The 24,872-nt window shown below is 46.4% G+C and overlaps 1 protein-coding gene across 1 annotated transcript; it reads right to left on the bottom strand.

Annotated features, from left to right (window-relative positions):
• Positions 1 to 8,418: 8,418 nt before the first annotated feature.
• On the bottom strand, positions 8,419 to 12,886 carry LOC146341780 (vomeronasal type-2 receptor 26-like). Its single transcript, XM_084807672.1, has 2 exons — positions 12,769 to 12,886; positions 8,419 to 9,317 (listed from the first exon to the last, which is right to left on the bottom strand). Exon 2 carries the CDS (start codon positions 9,313 to 9,315, stop codon positions 8,419 to 8,421), a length of 897 nt encoding a protein of 298 aa, XP_084663798.1. The 5' UTR covers positions 9,316 to 9,317; positions 12,769 to 12,886.
• Positions 12,887 to 24,872: the final 11,986 nt, after the last annotated feature.

Consider the following 24,872-nt stretch of genomic DNA (forward strand, 5'->3'; position numbering starts at 1 on the left):
TAACTGAGGCAAGGTCCATTCCCTCCAGATAGGGCCGAAGTTGGCATACCAGCCTAAGCTGGTAAAAAGCACTCCTGGACACTGCAGCCACCTGGGCTTCCTCAGTAGGCTCAGACTCCAGGAGGACTCCCAGACTGCGCACTTGGTCTTTTCGGGGGAGTGCATCCCATCTAAGACCAGTTGTAAACCTCCATCTGAAGTAGTTGGCTTCCCAACCCACAGTACCTCCGTCTTGTCTGGATAAAGTTTCAGCTTGGTCACCCTCATCCATCCCCAGACATCCTCCAGACACTGGTTCAAGAGTTCCACAGCCTCCCTGGGATGTGCAGATGGAAACGAGAGGTAGAGCTGAGTATCATCCCCATACCGATGTGCAGTTGTAGATTGTTAGAAAGAGACTGATCAACTCTTGAAACGACTATGGGAAGGTTGTTTCAAGGAAGAGAGCCAGATCATGGATTCCCTCTGCATAGGCAGACTGGCCTGAATATCCTGCTGCGACATTGTCTCCAGGCTCTCATCTAAGTCTTGAGCTGACTTTGGCAGGCAGGTCTGCCCTCTCAATGCATGTGGGCAACGTGATACCCAGGTAGCGGCAGCCTGGAACTCTGACCCTGTGAAGCACCCAGGTTCACCTGGAGGAGGCCTGAGACCTCGTTCTCTGATCTATAATTTACTGTGTTGATGTTTTATTCCCAATTTTATTCCTGATTTTATTCCTGATTTGCTCCCTTTTCATAACAGACTAACCCTCTATGGGAAAAGGCCAGCTTACCTTGGCAGCCTTCTGTTCAAGCCATTATAATGTGTATAAAATTACAGATATGAACACACATTATGTGTGGAGGGAGGGCACTGCGCAGTAGATTCCACAAGTCGGATTCTTAGAAATCTGAGCTCATTTTAATCCTTATTGAATTTCTCCAGCTACCCAGGTAGCATCAGCCCAGATTACTGCTATCTGTTCTGCATCCAGTTTCACCTGGTGATATGAGATCTCCTTGCTTGATCTATAATTTACCCTTTTGACATTTTATTCCTGATTTTATTTCTGATTGGCTCCATGGCGAGAGTGTTGGACTAGGAGTCGGGAGATCCGGGTTCTAGCCCCCATTCAGCAATGGAAGCTCACTGGGTGACTTTGGGCCAGTCACAGACTCTCAGCCCAACCTACCTCACAGGGTTGTTGTTGTGAGGCTAAAATGGAGAGGAGGAGGATTACGTACACTGCCTTGAGTTCCTTAAAGAGGAATAAAGGCGGGATATAAATGTAATAAATAAATAAATAAATTATCATAACAGGCTAACCTGCTATAAGAAGAGGCCAGCTTAGCTTGACAGCCTTCTGTCCAACACATTACAATGTATATATAATTACAGATCTTCATACACTTTGCATACACGTCGACTGAACATACACAAGCAGAATCGTATGGCACTGAAGTCTGGCTGCAGAGGAAAATGTGACACCCCCAAAGCTAAGGAAGTGAGAGACCATAGACAAGGCCCTTGAAACTAGGGGTGTACAGATGACTTACCCCGTTCTGCTGGGGCTGAATGCTGGGGGGGAGGCGATCCCTTCCTCCCCGGCCAGCTCCGCTTTGTGGGGAGCCCATGGAGCCACAGGCTGGGGCCGCCTGCAGCCAGACTTCTGTCCACTGCTGGGCTGCGGCTGCAAATGGTGGCCGCTACGTCATTTGCGTCCCTGCCTTTTGCCGTGATAGGCTATGTAAATATATACATAGCCTATCACGGCTACCACAGGGACGCAAATGGCTGCTGCTACACCATTTGCATCCCTGAAGTAGCCGTGATAGGCTACGCATATATTATGTAGCTTAGCACAGCTACCACAGGGACGCAAATGGCATCCCTGCGTTAGCCGTGATAGGCTATGGAAATACTTACGTAGCCTATCATGGCTAAAGTGGAATGGAAATGGCTGCCATAGACCAGGGCAGCCATTCACGGGGCAGCGGACAGCCAACAAAGGTAGACTCCATCCCGGGGGGATTCCACGGGGTGGCGGGGGGGATTGCTGCATTCCGCCACGGAGTCCGGGGGAAGAATTCTCTAACATCCCTACTTGAAACCATTATTTGTGTATTCATTAAGAACTAAAATGAACTATAATCATACATCAGGAAAATTGGAATCACGCACTCTAAAGTAAGTAAAACTGAGCACGTTAGAAGTGAACAAGCATTTTAAAAAAACAGCGATACAGCTAGATACAAAGAAAATATGTGTTTTCATGTGTATGTGTGTGTTTTGATAAGGCTAGTCCTACCATTAAGCAGAGACGGGTGGCTGTCTCAGGTAGCAGGTTTTGGATGTCATGAAGGGACAGAAAATTGTTAGGGCCGATCTACATTTATGGGTTTTTTCACTTCCAATGAGTTTTCACCACCCGTCTTTCACACTACACAGTACCCGCCTCAAATTGGAACCGGAATTTCCCACTTCCATGCTCCTGCTTTCAATACCCTGCTATCCCAGTATTTCCCCTTAATGTGCTCTGATTTTCCGCCTTCGCTACCGTATCTGGTCATAGTCCCCTCCCCTGCCTGTCCATATACGGTGGTGTTTGTATTTCCCTCCTGCCCAATCACAGCTCTCAACGGTCCCATGTCATCTTCCAGCTAATAATCGCATAGCTTCCTCAGCACTCAATGTTTCCTCAGCAACAAGCAAAGGGCTGGATGTGCACATGGTTGTCTGATCTCGGAAGCTAAGCAGGGTAGGGATGGCGGAGAATTTCTCCCCGAAACTTCGGGGGGCCGAGCGCCAACGTGTTCGGCCCCCCGAACAAGTTTTGGGGAGAAATCCTCCGCCCCCCCACCCCCCACCCCCCCCCGGGACGGGACTTACCTTCCCTGAATGTCCCTCCCGGCGGCGGGTCCGGCTGGCGGTTCGTCCGGTGTTCGAGCAGGGCGGGAGCGGCAGCCGGTCTTTCGAACGGCTGCCGCCCCCGCCATTGCAATCAAAGAAAAAAAAAAAAAGTCCCCTGATAGGCTACGTGACGATTCACGTAGCCTATCACAGCTAGATTTGCAAAGTCAGTCGTGATAGGCTATGTGAATCGTCACGTAGCCTATCACAGGTGACTTAAAAAAAAATAAAAGTGTGTATGGATAATGGCAGCCCCCATAGGGAGCCGCCATTCCCGTTCCTTATTTGGTCGCTGTAGTCTACGTAAATGTTTACGTAGACTACGGCGAAAATAAGGGCAATGCTATTTGCGTTGCCCTTATTTTCGCCGTAGTCTACGTAAACATTTATGTAGACTACAGCAACTCAATAAGGAACGCGAATGGCGGTTCCCTATGGGGGCCGCCATTCGCGTACGTGCTTTTTTTTTTTTAAGTCACCCGTGATAGGCTACGTGACGATTCACGTAGCCTATCATGGCTGACTTTCCAGATCTAGCAATGATAGGCTACGTGAATCGTCACGTAGCCTATCAGGGGACTTTTTTTTTTTAACTTTCGTGTTCGCGGCCGGGCGAGGCGGGAAGCCTCCTCCCCGGCCTGAATTTTGGCTGGGCGAGGCGGGAAGCCTCCCCCCCGGCCTGAATTACGGCCGGGCGAGGCGGGAAGCCTCCCCCCCCGGCCTGAACTTCGCGGGGGGAGCAGCGAAGCACTCCCCCCCACCACGAACAAGCTGCGAGAAAAGGTAGGTGACTTTTGTCCACCCCTAAAGCAGGGTCATCCCTGGTCAGTAGTTGGATGGGCGACCGCCTGGGAATCAGGCTTCTAGCATTGAGCAGGGGGTTGTTCTATCCCTTCAAATGAGACTAAGTTTTACCCCCTTCCATCCCCTACTTCAGCTTTTTAAAAAATTAATTAAGGCATTATCTTTGAAGAATCATGGCTTCTCCGTGATTTTTTTTCTAATTCAGGCATGATCTTCGAAGATTTGAAAATTTGAAGATTTGAAGTTTTGAAAGCCAAGCTTGCTTTGTCCTTTGTCCTTTGTGGGAGGTGAGGAGTTATAGGGTTGAAGGGAGAAGGAAGATAACCTGATAGGATTTCAAACACACCCTGAAAACAGACAATTGGGGAGAAAATTCCAGAACCCTATAAGATAAAGAGCTATGGAAGAGAGTAGAGGGGAAATGGTTGATGATGGCACAGGAGAGAGTGAGCCACAGAGGGGTTTTTTTTCTTTTCTTTCCCCCACTGGATTGTACAGATGTGGGCATTGCTGTAGAATATTAGGGAAAACAGACAGAGTGGGCTAATTTGCTTCTGGACTAATTGGCTTCTGGACTGTTCAAAGAAAGAAATAGGAGGTCTACGTGTCCTTTTTTTTGCAGGTGTTTGTGCACTGGAAGCTTTTGTGAGCTTCTTCAGGATTGAGAAGGGAAGATAGATAAAGAAAAAGCAGCGGGTTGCTTTCTTGAGCAAGGAGCGCATGGAACCTTCCTGGATTGTAATATTATTAGAGACCAGAGACATATGGAGCTCCTTTTAGCCCTCCTCTCAGGTAATTACAACAACAACAACAACAACTGAGTTATCCAAATGGCTGATTGGATCTGGGAAAAGGTTTTACATATCAGCCAGAGAGAGAAGAAAGAAGAAAACAGCTTTTATTTCTCCTTTCTAGTGTGAGTGGAACATGAAGGATGTGGATCTCTGCCCATACACTGAGGCAGATTTTAAACTTTCATAGGTACTAGATGGGTTTCTTGTTCATATCTCTTTAACTTAAACAAAGGGCACTGCTGTGCTGACAAAGATAAGTGATTCAGCACAAGGTGGTAAGCTTGGACTTTTCTCTGGGTCCTTCTCTGAGGCAAAGGCTTCCACCAAGCTTAAACCAGAAGGCTAACATCAAGATGAAATATTACTTAGTTTGTACCTCTATTGTTTCTGGTTTGAAGGCAAGATCTGCAAGTGTGGTGGATAAAATAAGAAAGCAAAAGGCCAAATCCATTGTGTGTCCAGAATAGGGATGGCGGAGAATTTCTCCCCGAATCTTCGGGAGGCCGAATGCCAACACATTCAGCCCCACAAAATTGGTAGGGAAATTCTCCGCCAGCCCCCCGCCCCCCCCCCCGGGATGGGACTTACCGAATATCCCTCTGAATTGGCTGAATGTCCCTCTGGGCGGCGGGTCCCGGCGGTGGTTCGGCAGCGTTTCATCAGGGGCGGGGGCGGCGGCCGGTCTCCCGACCGGCTGCCGCTGCCGCCATTGAAAAAAAAAAAGTAAAGTTAAAAAACAAAACAAAACACCCGTGATAGGCTACATAACGATTTATGTAGCCTATCACGGCTAGATTTCCAAAGTCAGCCATGATAGGCTACGTAAATCATCACGTAGCCTATCACGGGTGACTTTGAAAGAAAAAAAAAGTGCGTATGCAAATGGCGGCGGTCCATGGGCGCCGCCATTTGCGTTTCTTATTTTGGCACGTCTAGTCTACGTAAAGATTTACGTAGACTATGGCGAAAATAAGGGAATGCTATTTGCGTTGCCCTTATTTTCGTCGTAGTCTACGTAAATCTTTACGTAGACTAGATGTGTCAAAATAAGGAACGCAAATGGCGGTCCCCATGGGAGCCGCCATTTGCGTATGCACTTTTTTTTTCTCAAAGTCACCCGTGATAGGCTACGTGACGATTTATATAGCCTATCATGGCTGACTTTGGAATCTAGCCGTGATAGGCTACGTAAATCGTTACGTATCCTATCACGTGTTTTGTTTTGTTTTTACTTTATTTTGTAATGGCAGCGGCGGCAGCCGGTCGGAAGACAGGCTGCCGCCCCCACCCCCGCCGAGTCGCCCCCGAACTGTCGCCGGGGCCCGCCGCCGAGAGGGACATTCGCAGGAGGTAAGTCCAATCCCGGGGGGGGCAGGGGGTGGTGGAGAATTTCACCGCCAATTTTGGGGGGCCGAATGCGTTGGCATTCGGCCTCCTCGAGATTCGTGGAGAAATTCTCCTCCATCCCTAGCATTCGCAAGTGCCGTGTGGAGCCTGCGGATGCAAATGGCGGTGGCTACAGTGGCCGCCATTTGTGTTCCTTTTTTTTGGCCGTGATAGGCTATGTAAATATTTATGTAGCCTATCACAGCAAAAAAAAATCCAGGGGCACAAATGGCGTAGCAGCCACCATTTGCGTTCCTGTTTTTTTTGCCATGATAGGCTACATAAATATTTATGTAGCCTATCACGGCAAAAAAAGGGAACGCAAATGGCAGTGGCTACAGTGGCCGCCATTTGCGTTCCTGTTTTTTTGCCGTCATAGACTACATAAATATTTACATAGACTATCATGGCCTCAGGGATGCAAACTTAGATAGGCTAAGTATTTACGTAGCCTATCACGGCAAAAATGGGGAAGCGAATGGCAGACGTGGCCGCCATTCGCAAAGCAGTGCTAACGGCACCAGGTAAGTGTCCTGTTTCACGCGCCTTTCACGGGGTGGTGGGGCAGGGGGCTTCATTCCGCAACAGATTTTGGGGGGCCGAATGCACTGGCATTTGGCCTCACCGAGATCCATGGAAGAATTCTCTGACATCCCTAGTATGTCCACAGGTAGGTACATAGGTTCCCTCCAGAAAGTCACAGTGTAGGAGGTGAGAAAAACTTCCAAAGAAGGGAGATATTTTCTAATCTTACATGTCATTTTAATGAAATCCTGGAGGACCATTACCCAATTTATGTCCTGGATTTTTAGAAAACAGCTGATTTTGCTTTCTTGGACTTGCTAGGAAGAGTATTGAAAAGAATGCTAACCTACCTTTCTTCAGCAATATAAGATGTCTTATTATTAAATGCATATGCCAAAACTTTAATAAAATACAATTAAGAATGTAAAAATATAAATATCTGAAAAGGAAAGAAGCCGCTAATTCCTAAATGGGTCTCAGCAGTTGTTCCCTCCACAAATACAATTTAACCTGTGGTAGATTTGAGATAGAGTCCCACTGTAAAATATCACTCTACATCCAGAAATAGCAGTCTAGAACTAGGACAGTCTATTTTCACTGCAGCCAAAGGGACCCCAAGCATTTCTGCCAAATGCTGAAGTGTTGCCAGTCAGGCCTTGCAGATGCCAGACTAGGCCTGCCATGTAAACAAAAACAAACCAAGAAAAATCTTCCAAATAGTGAATTATTGAAACTTACATCAATCTGCTCCTCAAATACCATTCCAAAAAGGTGCTGAAACATTCACAATGTGAGCATTAAATAGAACAGCCCCTGGGCAAATATCTAGAAAACTAGAAAGATACCTGAAATTAGGCTTCTGACAATTCAAAGGGTAGTATCCAACGGGGGCCTTACACTGGCACCCCAAGCCCACTGCTAGCATCAAATACTTGTCCTCTACTGAGGGCAGGCATGATGTTGCGCTTCTGGGGGCAATAGCTGACATGAGCAGAGATGCTCACTTCTGAAAGGGGCACAACCTGCCCTTTCAAGAAATGAGCATTTCTGTACTTTTTGGTGATTGCCCCTCAAGGTGCAATACCACACCCGCCCATGGTAGAGGCTGAACACATGTGGCCGCCAGTGGGTCTGGGGCACCGTATAAGGCCCCATTCAGAAATTACCTAAAGTCAGATGGTTGCACTGGTAAAACTCTAAGAGGGAATGAATGACACACTTAGCATCAAGGCCCTACTATATAGGGCCCACACCATGCATACTGATGAGTCCAGTGAAACATACATCATGCAACACAGCTGCAGATCAATAGTATCGTTGAGGGGGCAGCTTTGGGACATGGCTAGTCACAAATTGAGCTATATTTGGGCTTCTGGTGAATTATATCTGGATATTTAGTAAGAGCGGGAGGTGCTTTTTTTCTTCAATGCTCACGTAACAAAACACTTGATTTGGTTTTGGATCAAATCACTGTTGAACACATATGAATTCAGGATTTAGTCAGAGGAGGTACAGTGTAGTATCCCTGTAGCTTCAACAACACATGTTGAACAGGTGTGTTGTCACTCCAGCTATTTATTTATTTATTTATTTATTTATTTATTGCATTTATACCCCACCCTTTTTCCTCTTGCAAGGAACCCAAGGCAGCTTACATGATCCTCCTCCTCTCCATTTTATCCTCACAACAACAACCCTGTGAGGTGGGTTGGGCTGAGAGTCAGTGACTGGCCCGAAGTCACCCAGTGAGTTTCCATGGCCGAGTGGGGACTAGAACCCGGACCTCCCAGCTCCTAGTCCAGCACGCTCGCCATTAGGTAGGAAGCCCGAAGGCTCTCAATAGGACATACTTCCAACTAATAGGAATAGAATCAGATACCATGTCTGTCAATAAGCTAGACCCTATTTGGTTGAGAAGTAGAATGAATACTTTTCCTACATGTACAATGCAGGGTAAGTATTCACACATGTTGGAAAAAGAAGTCCGATTCTCACATTCTTTCACTATTTTTCACATTCATTTTGCCCTTTTAATTTGGTCTCTGATATTCAGGTTGCGCCTGTACACAATGATGTAACATTTTGGGAAAAAGATGCCACCCAGTAAGCCAGCACTGGAACTTAGGATAGAGAATATCTCCACGGCCACCAGGTATTTTCCTTTGGTGCTCAGATAGGCTGGAATAAAGGAGAGCCAAACACTACAAAAGACCAACATGCTGAAAGTGATAAATTTGGCCTCATTGAAACCGTCCGGCAACTTTCTAGCTAGGAAAGCTACTGTGAAGCTGACAATGGCCAGAAAGCCCATATAGCCCAGGACACAGTAGAACATGGAGGCAGAACCTTCATTGCATTCTGCTATAATTTCTCCATTCAGGGAATGCATGTCCATGTCTGGAAATGGAGGAAAGTCACCTAACCAAATCATGCAAAGCCCTGTTTGAATAAAGGAGCAGGAACTAACTACCAAATTTGCCACCCTTTTCCCCACCCATTTCCTCATTCCAGATCCTGGTTTGGTAGCCATAAAAGCAAGAACCACAGTGATGGTTTTTGCCAAAAGAGTAGAAAGGGCAACAGAGAAGATGATACCAAAGGCTGTTTGCCGAAGGAGGCAGGTCATCTTCTTTGGCTCTCCAATGAAGAGCAAGGAGCAGAGAAAACATAGAAAGAGGGAGATAAGCAGGATGTAGGTGAGACTCCGGTTGTTGGCTCTTACTATGGGAGTGTCCTGGTGCTTGACAAATGTTCCAAATACCAAAGCTGTGGTCAAAGCAAAAGCAGCAGCAGACAAAGCCAAAGTCATCCCCAAAGGTTCCTCATACGAGAGGTAGTGGATAACCTTGGGAATGCATTGATTGTGTTCTAAATTTGAATAGTGGTCTCCTGAACATTCAATGCACGAATCCATATCTGGAAAGAAAAAATACTGCTTTTTTATATGACAGATAGAGAGATGATGCAATCTACGAAGATGATAGAGGCCTTAAACCACAGTGTTGCATTGTTCAAATATCCTATCCTTATCAGACAGCACTCCTGGCAATACATTAATCCATGTCTGGAAACCTCTGTCTATCTATCTATCTATCTATCTATCTATCTATCTATCTATCTATCTCCAATCATGCCTTTGATATGAGATAGAACATGGTACGTTGTTCTGTATCATGGTAATATAGGAATGTACGAAAGGTACTTACCTTTTGCGAATTATGTTTATGGTTGGGGGGGAGGCATTCCGTCCCTCCCCCCGGAATCCTCGCCGGCCGGCTGTGCTCCGCAGCGATTCTGCGGAGCTGCCGCCGGCTCTGCCAGCAGCCGGACATCAGGCCGCTGCCTAGCAAGGAGGCAAATGGCAGCGGCCATAGCCGCCGCCGTTTGCCTCCCTGTAGTCAGCCGTGATAGGCTATGTAAATGTTTACGTAGCCTATCACGGCTGACTTAAAAACAAAAAAACGCGTGTATGCAAATGGCAGCAGCCACGGTCGCCACCATTTCCATTCCTTATTTTGGCACATCTTAGTCTACATAAACATTGACGTAGACTAAGACGGCGAAAATAAGGGGAACGCAAATAGCGTAGCGTCTACGCTATTTGCGTTCCCCTTATTTTCGCCGTCTTAGTCTACGTCAATGTTTATGTAGACTAAGACATGCCAAAATAAGGAATGAAAATGGCGGTGGCCATGGCCACCGCCATTTGCATATGCATGTTCTTGTTTTCGTTTTTTTTTAAAGTCAGCCATGATAAGCTACGTAAACATTTACGTAGCCTATCACGGTGTTTTTTTTAAAACCTAGCCATGATAGGCTACGTAAATCTTTACGTAGCCTATGATCATTTTTTTTTTAAACTGGAAATGGCGGTGGCGGCAGCCATTCTACCACCAATTTTGGGGGGCCGAATGCGCTGGCATTCAGCCTCCCCGAGAGCCGTGGCGGAACTTTCGTACATCCCTAGTAATGGATGAATTGTGAGCCAAGACCTCTGTGATTAAGTCTCACCTGAGTACCACAAGCTCACCTGGAAGATTCTCTCTCTCTCAGAATTTCCAGGGGCACAGTCAGCATCACAGCACACCATGCACTGTGTGACATAGGCAAGCAATGATTGCCCCCATTAAGGCTGGCATCTGTGCACCTGTGCACCTGCCCACTGCTACTGCCAGTAGGGATGGACAGACTCACCTCTACCTGGGTTTGCTGGGCGCTTGCTGACCTGCCGCCTACCCCTGATCGTTGTGTGAGCATGATCTTCATTTATTCTGATCTGATCTTCATTTATTGATATTTCAAGAAAATGTGAGTTAGGCAGCAAATTCTGATGATGCCTTTCATCTGAAAAATGGTAGATTCTCTTATCTGCACTTGATTTAAGTGGATTCTTTAATCTTAATGTAGTAAAAATTACAATTTAAGTGTTACATTACTAAAGGGTATTAGTGGTAAATTAGTTAGAAAATAAATGTATTAGGTACTGCAAAAGGTGAGTTTATTGCAGTGTTTTTCATGCACTTCCATGTTCGGATGTATTTTATTGTATGTAGAAACATATTTTAATAAAAACCTCCCCCCCAAAACACACACACACACCTCAAGTTGTTTTTCCACAGGGCACCCATTTGGCTTTACATCCCCATTGATTTTATATTTTTTATGGATTTTTATACTTACATGAATAGAGTGGGGTCCTACAGGGACCAAATTACTTAGGGTGGTTAAAAGCAAAAAGGACTGCAAACAGCTCCCAAAGAATCTCTCCATACTGGGAGAAACGGCACCAAAATGGTAAAGGCGGTTCAATGTATGCGCATCAAGTGATTCATGTTGGGACAAAAAATCCCAACTTCATGTATATGTTGATGGGATCTGAGCTCGTGGTAACTGACCAAGAAAGAGATCTTGGGGCTGTGATGTCCACCTTGATGAAAATGTCACCTCAGTCTGCAGCTGCTGTGAAAAAGGCAACTTCCATGACAGGTATAATTTGGAAAGAAAACAAAACTAAAACTGCTAAGATCTTACTCGCTTATACAAATCTATGGTGTGACTGCATTTTGAATACCGTGTACTCAAATATACTCTGTCATTGCACCCAAAAAGGAAATCGTACAGTTGGAAAAAGTGGAGAAAAGAGCAACTGCAATGATAAAAGGTGGGAGCAACTGCCCTACAAGGAAAAGTTACAACAATAACACCTTGGACTGTTTACCTTAGAAAAAATGTGAGTGAGGCGAGACATGACAGTGGTATATAAAACTATGCATGGTGTGGAAGAATTGGATAGGGAGATATTTTTCTCCTCTCATATAACTACCAGTACTAGGGATGTCAGAGAATTCCGCCATGGACTCCAGTGAGGTTGAATTCTTTAGAATCCAGCCCCCCGGAATCTGTGGCAGAACAGCCTCTCCTGCCTGCCACCCCGCGGAATCCCCCTGGGACAGAACTTACCTGGGGTGGATGCGGCAGTGGCTCTGGCGGCGGCGGCGGCTCCAGCTGGTCTCCCAGCCGGCTGCCATTTGCGCCCTTGCAGTCAGCCATGATAGCCTACATAAGTATTTATGTAGCCTATCACGGCAAAGAGCAGGGACGCAAATGGCAGCTGCTGCGCCATTTGCGCCCCTGCTTTTTGCCGTGCTAGGCTACGTAAGTATTTACATAGCCTATCACAGTAAAGGCAGCCATGCAAATGGTGTGGCAGCCACCATTTGCATGGCTGCCTTTACAATGATAGGCTACGTAAATACTTGCGTAGACTATCATGGCTGACTTCAACGACGCAAATGGCGGCCACTACAATGGCTGCCATTTGCGGCTGCAGCAGCCCGGCTGCGGCTGCAACTCTGGCTGCAGCCGGCCCTGGCCGGCGGCTCCGTGGAGCCACTGCAGAGCGGAGCCGGCTGGGGAGGATTCCGGGGGGAGGGACGGAGCACCTCCCCCCCACCGTGGATGCCCAAGCGCAGAGCCAGGTAAGACTTTCGTATATCCCTAAGCAATACAGTAAGACTCAGATGCTTCATAAGGCAATACAAGACCAGGCCAATGCAGAGTATCTTTGCTGGTCCCAGATACTCTATCCTCCCAATCTGGATTTGGGACTGAAAGACCAAGGCAAAGTGTGGTTGCATGGTGGGTAAGTTGTAAGCAAGCACAAATATAAAATCTGTGTCATTGCCCAACATCATGACTGACCATGGGGCACGTCAGATATGGCATCAGCCTTAGCTTTCCATTTCCTGGCTTTGTAGAGTTTGAACCAACGTGAGATAGCCTTAGCTTCTGGTCTTTTAAAATGTCAGGCTTTTGGATGATTGAATATGTAGCAATCTTGACATCTGTGATGAACTATGACTCTTACCCTTCTGATACGAAATCTTCCCTTGAGGACATGGGGCACACTCATAACAGCAAAATGGCTCCCCTTCCTTCTTTTTCCTAATGTAGCCAGGATGGCAGTTGTCATTACACAGAGAAATGGGCAACACCTATCATAAATATCAGTGGAGAATGGTTAGGACTGAGAAAAAGATGTTTTGAGAGTTGTGGTTTCAATTGCAAGTCTAAAGAAATATGGTTTCCAAATTGGGTAGACATCTTGATTGATAATACTTGCATACCACTTGATGTAATAAAATCTCTAAATACAAAAGTATTAAAATCACTGTTAAACACAGTGCTAATAAACAATTATTATACAACAACAGAACTAAGCACATAAAAAGAAACTATAAATTGGAATGGTGTCATGATAATACAGGGAAAGCTTTGCAAGTGACAAAGTGATAACTGCACATATATACTAGGGACAGCGCACATATATCAACATTACAACCAAGGAGGGAACCTTTTGGGGGGAAATTTTAACTATTCCTTAAGAAAGCCTGCACTTGTCAAGTTGTTTAAGAAAGGTTTGTGTGTTTATCTATGTGAAAGAGAGGTGGGTGGGTGGATTTCTGGAAAATTTATTTGGACATGTATGTTACAGGAGTTAGAAGAAATCTGTTTAGATCTGAAGCCCTATGCCTGTATTCACCTGATTGTGTGAAGGGCTAATGGGAGCAGGGGAATAATGGCACATACCGAAGCCTTGTTCCCATATGTCTGTCTTCTGATTAGAACTTCACGCATTGAGCGCAAAGGTCCGAAAAATTCTGTGTAAGCACATTGCTTTTTGGCTATGTGAAGTGGAGTCAGGGCTGTCTGATTCAGATGGGTGGAAAGTGTTAACGCCCCCTAAGCACCTCAACACTAGCATCCCAATCTGTCTAGTAAGATTTGGCCAGATGTTGTGAGGTCACATTCCATTAATAAAGAAATAGGCACAGAACACAGAATGCCTCTGATTCCCTCTTCAAAAGCCTTTGAAAACACTGAAGTACCCGCAGCATTCTAGGTGCAGAATGACACTGAACATGCATGACAACGCTTCACCAGCATTTGTTGCCCTAGGTTATAATGGGACAGAAAACCTTAATAGTTTTGTAACCACTGCTCATTATTTATTTGTTTGTTTGTTTGTTTGTTTCATTTCTATACCACCCAATAGCCAAAGCTCTCTGGGCGGTTCACAAAAATTAAAACCAAACAGCACACAATAACATGCTCAGAACATCACCAAACCAAAGAAAGGCACACCTCCTCAAGAAGCAAGAATAAAGTACGTCAGTCGTTTTCACCGAAATCTAAAAGAAATATATGATATGCCATGATGGAATTGGAGAAAAAAGTAAACATGTGCCAATTGTCATCACATTTTAACTTGCTGCACCTCACCTGTGGCAATTTTTATCAAATTGGCTTGAAAGTCAGTACAATTGGAGACCTCATAAGCTAGAACTTGGTACCAGGTTTCCAGTTATGAGCTCAGCTGGTATCATTGTATAAGCAACATAATTTTAGGCTTATAATTGCAGAACGGTTTTTTTGTGTGACACACCTTAACTATAGGGGCACTCCTGTGGCTGTGTAATTTATTGTAGTTCTATCCTTGTAGAAAACCTGAATATGTTGAACATAACAGGTGGTGTAAAATATTTTTAGAGAAACAAATATACATACAAGCAACTTGTGCTACATCTTGCATGCTTTCTTCTGTCTCACCTGGTTGAACATCCTAGGCCACATGATGCTTTTATCATGGACTGTTAACTTTTTTCCAGCAGGAGCTACTGGATTGAACATTCCCACTTTAACTCTCAGAAAGGATTGATTTGGGAAAATTATCCAGTTCGTAACATCAAATCCTGTGACTTCTTTTCCATTTTCATCAAACCGTATTGTCTCTCCTGCACTGTTATTGAATGAGATGCCCCTTAGAAAGGGATGGAGCTAAATTCAAAGAGGAAAAGATAGGAATGAACTGCAAAGTATTTTCACTATCACATTGACATGAACCTAAACCAGATGTGTTGAAATTATCTTACAAATGTCTGGGCCTTGCTTCCTAAATGCTTTACCTCATCTTTCTATACTGGAGGGATGCAAATCTTTCCTTTGAGAAGAGTTGTCTTCCCCAGTTGCTAACCAGGTGGAAATAGAAATCTGGGGCAGATCACATTTGTTAAATGGAGATTGGGATATGTCCCTAGCTCCATTCTGTCTTAATGTGTCCCTCCAGAGAAACAAGTACCTGATCAGGGATCTATAGAAATGGAGATGGAGACAACAAGCAAGGTGATACCTGTTCACCCTAACCTTAACCCTAATAACTCATATACTGTGGCTTTAAGAAAGCTGTACGTGTGCATGCAAGGGTTAACTAGACTTTGCACTCTAAGCCTTCTGGGATAACATGTACATGTGGCTTTTAATGTATAGAGTGTTGGAAAAATGACAAAAGAAGAATAATTTTGGACAGAGGAGTTTGGGGGAGGAGATGCATGTGCATGCAAGGATTAACTAGACTTTGCACTCTAAGCCTTTTGGGATAATTCTTGGGGTCAGAGGTTCATAGAATGAAACACTCGACCAGTGACTAGGGAGGAGATAGTAGGCATTGTCTAGTGACCAATGAGTAATTGGTCTCCCCACCTCTTTTTTGTATTAATATGTTCCTTTATTTGCCCAGAAGGAAGCCATTCCTTTTTCTCGCTTCCTCAAGCTAGGAGAAGCTCCCGCATTTTCTCACTCTCTGTAACAAGTGGAAACCATTATTGTGATAAGCTATGTTCTTTAAATAAACTTCCAGTTAAAAGTATTTCTTCTCCAGACTCAGTCTCATCTTCATCAATAGGGCTCTGCTCTCATAGAGGACAGAATACACCTGAAACTTGTAGCAGCTTATCCTTCTCACAGCCACGTGAGAAATAAATCCCAAAATAAGGGATGTGCTTTTGATTGAAAATACCTGCCATGCCAGCACATTCCAGGGCTCCAGCTTTCTTCCAGACCCCCGTAATTTCTGTCTGGATCTTGAGACATGCATGGAATGTAGAGCATGTGCCACAGCGAGGGCTGCATTGTACGCATTGTAGCTGTGACCAGTCATACCCATTTCAAAGAAAGTTCCAGGAAGGCTCTCCAGTTTCTCCTCTCCACTGCAGTCTTTCTTGAATGCTTCACTCTCAAAGGTTCTTTTCAATGAACAGTTGAAGGTCTTCTCCCAGAATACCTTGATAAAGCCATCTTCTTTTGCCCAGGAAGGATTCACACTCTGAAGAAATTGCCTGAATCCTAATGGTTCCTTTGAGTGGACTGCAAAGGATAGCATGCCATGGAGGGACTGTATATCATGGCCCCTTAGACTGGTGCTTGCTGTGAAATCCCAGTCTGTTGTCATAATCCATACCTTACTTATAGGTGAATCTGGGACTGCTCTCTGAAGAAATGAACTTCTTTTAATTATAGATGGGTGTGGAGAACCTGCAAGAAATACACTGGCTTTGCTTTCCATGAAAGCTGATTTTTCTTCCAATTCATTATGCAACAATCCTCCCTTTCCATCATGTTTTACCATGGGATGCATTTTTTGTATAAAGGAAACACAGATGCTTCCTTTTGAAAGCATTGGCAGTAATTTTTGCAGACGCTGTTCTGCCTGAATATCATCAGAAGTAAAGAGCCCAATCCATGTCCAGTTGAAATGCACAAGTAACTGGACAATCCCTTGGTACTGATGAGCTTCGTTTGGGACCATCTGGTATATATAATGGAATAGGGATTTGTCACCCCATGCTGGGGGAAAAGATCCAGTAGTGAGCTGAAATAGAATGCAGATGTATTTTATGAATGGAATAACATCTGCTTGTGATGGGTATGTGCTCATGAAATCAATTTTAGGAAGTTCCTAAAAATTACCCTAATGATTGGGTAAATTGCCTATATGGATAAATATGGGCTACAACTCAGAAGGCACAGGTTAGTTTTTCTGTAGGTGAGTATCATTTCTCAATCATAGTGGCAGTGTAATAGATTATATATTTATCTCCAGATCCATCTATACGTTTCTCACCCCCTTTAGGGTTGGCATCTATACAGAGACCGACCAACTGCCATTAACTAATACCGGTAAATATAATAGAGAACTATACACGCTTACAATCTCAACATGCCTCCAGGAGAGATTTAGGTGTGACAGGCAATAAGAGAATAAAGTGGACTTCAGAAGTGGACCTAGCCCTGTCCCAACTTTTGCAATCAAGGGATTTCAGCAGTCTACATGCTGCAATTCTTTCTGCAAAATCACCGATTGAAGCCGTACATGTATTTCAGGACCTGATTGATGGATTACAAGTGCATCTTAAAATAAAGAGTAATTCTGGGCAGAGGAGTACAAGTGCTAAAATGGGGTGGTTTGACAAAGAAGCCAGTGTAGTGTAGTGGTGAGAGTGACGGACTGGGAGACGGGAGATCCGGGTTCTAGTCCCCACTTGGCCATGGAAGCTCACTGGGTGAATTTGGGCCAGTCACAGACTCTCAGCCCAACCTACCTCACAGGGTTGTTGTTGTGAGGATACAACGGTGAGGAGGATAATGTAAGCCGCCTTGAGTTCCTTGCGAGAGGGAGAAAGGCGGGGTATAAATGCAATAAATAAATAAATAAATAAATAAATTAGAATGCAAAAAGGATAAAATTCAACTGATTAAAAAGAAAAAATGGCAGGATGGAGTAAGGGCTTCACAAACATTGGTGAAGGCCTCTTATAATAGAGATACATGTCTTTTTTGGCATACAGTAACAGGACTAATGGACAATGTCCATACTTATTCGCTATGTGTTATTAGCTCTGAGGATCAGATGCTTTTATCAGGCATTGTTTTCTGATAGCAGTGCAAGGGCCAATCAGTCTCTGGAAGCTCCAGATGATCTACCCCAATGGCCCACTGTGATAACAATTGAGGTAAAGGATCTTTCTTCCCCATCAAAAAGTAATAAAGCACCTGGAATAGATTTTATACCACCAGAATCACTAAAATCTAACATCAGCTGGTGGGCCCCTTTGCTGGCCATGGTATTCCCCTATATTGATTTAATGGAAAATCCCTGAGGTGTGGGATACTGCAGTAATCATTCCCTTATATAAGAAAGGCCCCCAAACTGATCCAGCAAACTACTGCCCAATCAGCTTGCTATGTGTAATTAGCAAATAGTATGCAAAACACCAACATAACAAGTTAATTAACTGGATGGATGAGGAGAATATCTTGACAGATGCACAAGCCGGGTTTAGATAAGATAGATCAACATTAGATCATTTGTGTGGTTTTGAACATCTAATTGATAAATATGCAAAAAAACAAAACAAAGGAGCTTTATAGGCTGCATTTATCAATTTAAAAGCAGCATTTGATTCAATTTCCCATGTAAGACTTTGGGAAAATTGGCCCTAACGTCTATTGATAAAAGACTTCTTTTCTTGATCAAAAGCCTATATAACAATACACGATTGAAAATATGATGTACATTAGACAGAGGTTTTACAGATTCAGTTTCATCCACTAAAAGGGTCAAGCAAGAATGTATTCTGGCTCCTATCTTGTTCAATCTGTATATTAACGACATTGTCAAATTTTTTATCACCCCCGAAGTTTCATGCACCAAATATAGCCACAAAGAAAATATAAACTTTACTGTAGGCAGATGATGCAGTAATTTTATCACAGACCAAAGTGGGCTTAAGGAGGCATTTAGGAGCATTTTCTGAGTAATGCCCCAAAAACCCAATCTCTTACTTAATTATGATAATTCTAAGGTAATTGTTTTCTTCAGGCATTATAAACCACATAAATGGTATTTGGACAGGCACCCTATAGAGCAAGTTAAAGCATTTAAATACTTGGGAATAGTATTTCAAGGTTCCGGATCATGACCAGCTCAGTGTGATTATTATGTGATGGAAAAAGCTATGAGAAGCGAATGTTACTGCATTTTTATAGAAAGCAGGGGCACAATTTTATTCCAGTGGCACTTGAAGTTTTCAAAGCTAAGCCTATAGCTCAACTGCTCTTTGGGATTTGAATTTGGGCTGATGCCAATTTAAAACCATTGGAAGTAGTGCAGCCCAAATTTCTTAGACAAATTTTTGCAGTTCCAAAATGTGTGCCTAAGGCTGCTTTGAGGCTAGAAGTTGGTGTCATTTTGATGTAATGTACACACAGGTGTGGATAAGGACATTTATTTACTGGTTGCAGCTGCACTTAACTCCAACGAGCTGGCTTTCCTCCCTTAATACAAAATTCTCACAGCAGCAGTCGTAGGGTTGTCAGAGAATTCCACCACGGATTCCATCTGCATGCGACAAGACAAAGAGAGGGCAGGTGGAAACTCCAATGCCCCCTGTGACCTGTTATCTCATTGCAGCAGATGCCCTGGAAGGAGAGAGGCTGGTGGGGTTCTCCAAACCACCCACTGGAGGCTACAGCAGTGGGTCTTCCAGGTGGGGGAAGGGGAAGGACTAGAGGTGTACGAAACCCCGCTTACCTGGCTCTGCCGGGTTCCGCAGGTGGGCAGAGGTGATCTGTTCCTCCCCCCCGGAATCCTGCCCGGCTGGCTCCGCAACACGACACCATTTGCACCCCTGCTCTTTGCCATGATAGGCTACGTAAATCCTAATGTAGTCTATCACGGCTGCAAGAACGCAAATGGCGGCCGCACAGCAGCCCAGCTGCGGCTGGCCAGGAGACCAGCCGGAGCTGCTGCCGCCGCATCTTCCCCAGGTAAGTTCCGTCCAGGGGGGATTCCGTGGGGTGGTGGCAGGTGGGAGGCCGTTCCACCATGAATTGGAATACAGGGCCATGGAAGTCTTGCAGGACCATCTCCTGCATGTACTATGAGGTAAAGGATGGATAAGATGCTGGAACGGGGTGGTGGCTCATCTACCTTGTGCCAGAGCTGCTAGAATTCTTGGGGAAAGAGAAACATATTCGTCTGGAACCAAAAAGGCAGTATAATTAGGGATGTTAGAGAATTCTGCCATGGATCCCAGGGGGGCCGAATTCCAGTGAATTCGGCCCCTCAGAATCCGTGGCGGAACAGAGCCCCCAGCCCCTCCACCCTGCGAAAGCCCCGCGAAATGGAGCCTACCTGGCTGCGGCTCTGGCTGTGGCTGCGGTGGCGGTGGCAGCTGCTGTGTCTCCAGCTCCTGCCAGGCTGGTGCAGACGCAAATGGCGTCCTGAGTAGGGGATGCCATTTGCGTCCCTATGGTAGCCGTGATATGGTACTATGTCCCTATGGTAGCCATTTGCGTCCCTGCTTTAGCAGTGATAGGCTACATAAATATTTACGTCGCCTATCTAGGGATGTACGAAACCCCCCTTACCTGGCTCCTCTGGGTTCTGCTCGGGGGGAGGTGCTCCATCCCTCCCCCTGGAATCCTTGCTGGGGGGGAGGCACTCCACGCCTCCCCCCGGAATCCTGGCCAACTGGCTCCGCTCTTTTTTTTTTTACTCAGCCGTGATAGGCTATGTAAACATTTATGTAGCCTATCACGGCTGACTGCAGGGATGCCATTTGTGGATCCGGCCGGCCAGGATTTGGGGGGGAGGGACGGAGCGCCTTCCCCCCCCGGGCAGAATATTTTGGGGGAGGGATGGAGCGCCTCCCCCCCGGCCAGAATTTCGGGGGGAGGGACGGAGAGCCTCCCCCCACCTCGAATCACATTTCGTTAAAAGGTAAGTGACTTTAGTACATCCCTATCCCCTACTCAGGTCACCATTTGTGTCCGCACCAGCCTGGCAGCGGCTGGAGGCCCCGCTGTGGGTTGGTCCAGCTGGCGGCTCCGTGGCCTGGCCACAGAGCAGCGCCGGCTGGATAGGATTCCTGGGGGGAGGAACGGATTGTCTCCCCCCCATCGAGGATTCTGGGTGGAGGAACGGATTGCCTCCCCCCACCTGCGGAACCCGGCGGAGCCAGGTAAGCGGGGTTTCATGCACCCCTAATATAATTGGTTCCAGGAAAGATCCCCTGCTGTCAACATTTTATTTCTTTCAGTCACAAATTAAGACTTTGTTTTTTGTTCTCCCAAGCTTTCTATAAATCTATAATTTAATTCCTATGACATTTTTGAGGATTTAACTTCTGTATTTATTAAGTGGTTTGGTTTTAGCTTTTCATTTGTATTGTGTATTAGCATGTTGACGTTTGTACTGCTTTTTACTGTGCTGGCTTTGCATTGCTTTTTTTCTGTTGGGTTTATATTGTCTGCTGCCTTCTTTTAGATTTTTGTTATATTTTATTGTATCAGTATCTTTTTTAAATTTTGTATGCCACCTAGGGAATTCATTTAATTTCTGCCTGTTAAATACAAATAATCATAATTATAATAAAGAAGCACTGGCCATTTATGTAGCCTGTCACAGCAAAGAGCAGCTGCAGGAATGCAAATGGCGGCTGTTACACTGTTTGTGCCACTGCTCTTTTTGTGATAGGCTATGTAAGTGGTGGGACTGCGGTGGCTTAGTGGTTAAGACGCTGAACTGCAGACTGGAAGGTCAGCAGGTCAGCAGTTCGAGACCCGAGTGCTGCGTGATGGAGTGAGCTCCCATCTTCAGTCCCAGCTTCTGCCAACCTAGCAGTTGGAAAGCAAGAAATTGCAAGTAGATAAATAGGTACCACTTTGGCGGGAAAGGTAGCAGCGTTCTGTGCACCTCGATGTTCAGTCATGCCAGCCACATGACCACGGAAGCGTCTTAGGACAGCGCTGGCTCTTCGGCTAAGAAACGGGGATGAGCACCGCACCCTAGAGTCGGACACGACTGGTTGGGACACCTTTACCTTTACCTTTTATCATGGTAAAGGCAGCCATGCAAATGGCGTAGCAGCCGCTGTTTGCATCCCTGCTCTTTGCTGTGATAGGCTACGTAAATACCTACCTAGGCTATCACGGCAGCCTGGCAGGACGCAAATGGCAGCCGCTATGGCGGCTGCCATTTGCGACTGCAGCAGCTGGCCAAAAGACCAGTTGCCGCCGCCGCAGGTAAGTTTCGTTCCGGGGGGAATTCCGCGGGGTGGCGGGGTGTGGGAGGCTATTCTGCCACAGGTTTCAGGGGGCCGAATGCCACTGCATTCAGCCTCACTGAAATCCGTGGCGGAATTCTCTGCCATCCCTACTGGCCATATATGGTTAGTGTGACCAGTCCGAGTGATAAACCTAGATGCTGCATTCTGCACTAACTTATGTTTTTGAGAAATCTTTCAAGGCAGCCCCACATACAATGCATTATAGTACTCCAATCTAGAGGATAGTAGTGGGACAACAGTGGCCGGGCTATTTTTTTCTAGGAGATGATATAGTTTGTTCACTGGTTTAAGCTGGCAAACATCAGTGTATCCCATAGAACGTAAGTGTATATTCATTATAGCCTATCACAGAAAGAGCAGCAGGAAGTGCAAACAGCATAGCGGCCGCTGTTTGCATCCCTGCTCTTTGCCATGATAGGCTACGTAAATACTTACATAGCCTATCACGGCAGCCTGGTAGGACGCAAGTGGCATGTGCAGCTGCAGCAGCCGGCTGAGAGCCGCCAGAGCTCACCAGGGCTGCCACCGCCAGAACATCCGCCACAGGTAAGCTTCATCCCGGGGGGATTCCGTGGGGTGGGGGGGGAGGCCATTCTGCCATGGGTTTCAGGGGGCCGAATGCCAGTGCAATTGGTAGGGGTGCACGAAAGCCACTTATCTGGTCTCGCAGCTTGCTTCGCGGTGGGGGGGAGGCGCTTCGCTGCTCCCCCCGAAGTTCAGGCCGGGGGAGGGAGGCTTTCCTCCTCGCCCGGCCAAAATTCAGGCCGGGGGGGAGGCTTCCCGCCTCGCCCGGCCGAAATTCAGGCCGGGGAGGAGGCGCCTCGCCTCGCCCGGCCGCGAAATAAAAAGTAAAAAAAAAAAAACGCCCCTGTGATAGGCTACATGACGATTAACGTAGCCTATCATGGCTAGATCTGCAAAGTCAGCCATGATAGGCTACATTAATCGTCACGTAGCCTATCACGGGGGCGTTTTGTTTGTTTTTTCCTTTTATTGGAATGGCGGTGGCGGCAGCTGGTCGAAAGACCGGCTGCCGCCTCTGCCCCTGTCAAAGACCTGCCAAACTGCCGCCGGGACCCGCCGCCGGGAGGGACATTTGGGAAAGGTAAGTCCCATCCCGGGGGGGGCAGGGGGTGGGGTGGGTGCGGAGAAATTCTCCCCCATCCCTAGCAATCGGCCTCACTGAAATCTGTGGAGGAATTCTCCGCCATCCCTAGTTTTGATCCAGATGCTCTCAATGGGGCTACCAAGCTCATGCTCCTGTATTTCTGTGCAGAGATATGTATTTTTCACATATAGTGCAACTTGCCATGGTCGATAATTCCCTGAAATCCATGGCAGAATGAAGCCCCCCCCGCCCCTAGGGATGTCAGAGAATTCCGCCACGGATCTCAGTGAGGCCGAATGGCAGTGCATTCGGCGCCCTGAACTCCGTGGCAGAATGGCCTGCCACCTCCTGCCCCCTCGCGGATCCCCCCCAGGATGAGACTTACCTGGGGTGGATCTTCCAGGCAGCGGCGGCAGCGGCGGCGGCTCCAGAGGTGGCAGCTGGTCTTCCGGCCAGCTGCCACCGCTGCCATTTGCAGTCTTGTTAAAAAAAAAAAAAGACATGATAGGCTAAGTTAATAAATTTGGAATATCTCCTTCAGGAGCTATAAATTGAATAAAACATTTAAATTAAGATTAATATCTTTTTAATGTAAATTTTTTATTTCAAATGTGTAGAGAACAATATATTTTGCTTTTTCGAGGACCAGAGCCTGCCTCCCCCTTCTTTGTCATTAGTCCACAGTGCTTCTTCCCTCTTTACTTCTGATGGCTGCAGGCCAACAATTTCCTCTGCAGCCCCTGAGAAAAAGGAAGATGGGCCCTAAGAACGGCCATGCTGGATCAGACCAAGAGTTAGGGATGGCGGAGAATTTCTCCACAAATCTCCGGGAGGCCGAATGCCAACGCATTCGGCCCCACGAAATTGGTGGGGAAATTCTCCACCGTCCCCCCACCCCCCTCGGGATGGGACTTACCGTGGCCGAATGTCCCTCTCGGCGGTGGGTCCCGGCGGCGTTTCGGCAGCGTTTCGGCAGGGGCGGGGGCGGCGGCCGGTCTCCCGACCGGCTGCCGCCGGCGCCATTGCAAAAAAAAAAAGTAAAGTAAAACACACACACACCCATGATAGGCTACGTAACGATTTACATAGCCTATCACGGCTACAATTCCAAAGTCAGCCGTGATAGGCTACGTAAATCATCACGTAGCCTATCACGGGTGACTTTGAAAAAAAAGAAAGCGTGGACACAAATGGCGGCGCCCATGGGGCGCCGCCATTTGCATTCCTTAATTTGGCACGTCTAGTCTACGTAAAGAGTTACGTAGAATACGGCAAAAATAAGGGCAATGCAAATAGCGTTCCCTTTTTTTCGCCATAGTCTACGTAACTCTTTATGTAGACTAGACGTGCCAAACTAAGGAACGCAAATGGCCATTTGCGTATGCGCTTTTTTTTTTTTTTGAAAGTCACCCGTGATAGGCTACGTGACGATTTATGTAGCCTATCACGGCTGACTTTGGAAATCTAGCCGTGATAGGCTACGTAAATCGTTACGTAGCCTATTACGGGTGTGTGTGTTGTTGTTGTTTTTTTCTTTACTTTTTTTTTGCAGCCGGGGAGATGGGGCGCTCCTCCCCAGCCTGAATTTCGGCGGCGAGGGATGGGGCGCCTCTCCCCCAGCCTGAATTTCGGCCAGGCGGGGCAGGGTGCCTTCCCCCTCTCACCTGAACTTCGGGGGGAGAACCGAAGCACCTCCCCCCCACCGCGAAGCAAGCTGCGGGACCAGGTAAGTCCCTTTCGTCCATGCCTACCAAGGGTCCATCTAGTCCAGCATTCTGTTCATACAGTGGCCAACGAGCTGTTGACCAGGAACCCACAATCAGGGCAAGATGTGGCATGGGGGGGTCATGAGGAAAAAAAGGGGGAAATTAAGGTGTTGTGGCGATCCAGAAAGAG

This window comes from Heloderma suspectum, chromosome 6 (assembly GCF_057233095.1).
Source record: "Heloderma suspectum isolate Gila_16-S chromosome 6, 16-S_ref, whole genome shotgun sequence".
Lineage (NCBI taxonomy): Eukaryota > Metazoa > Chordata > Lepidosauria > Squamata > Helodermatidae > Heloderma > Heloderma suspectum.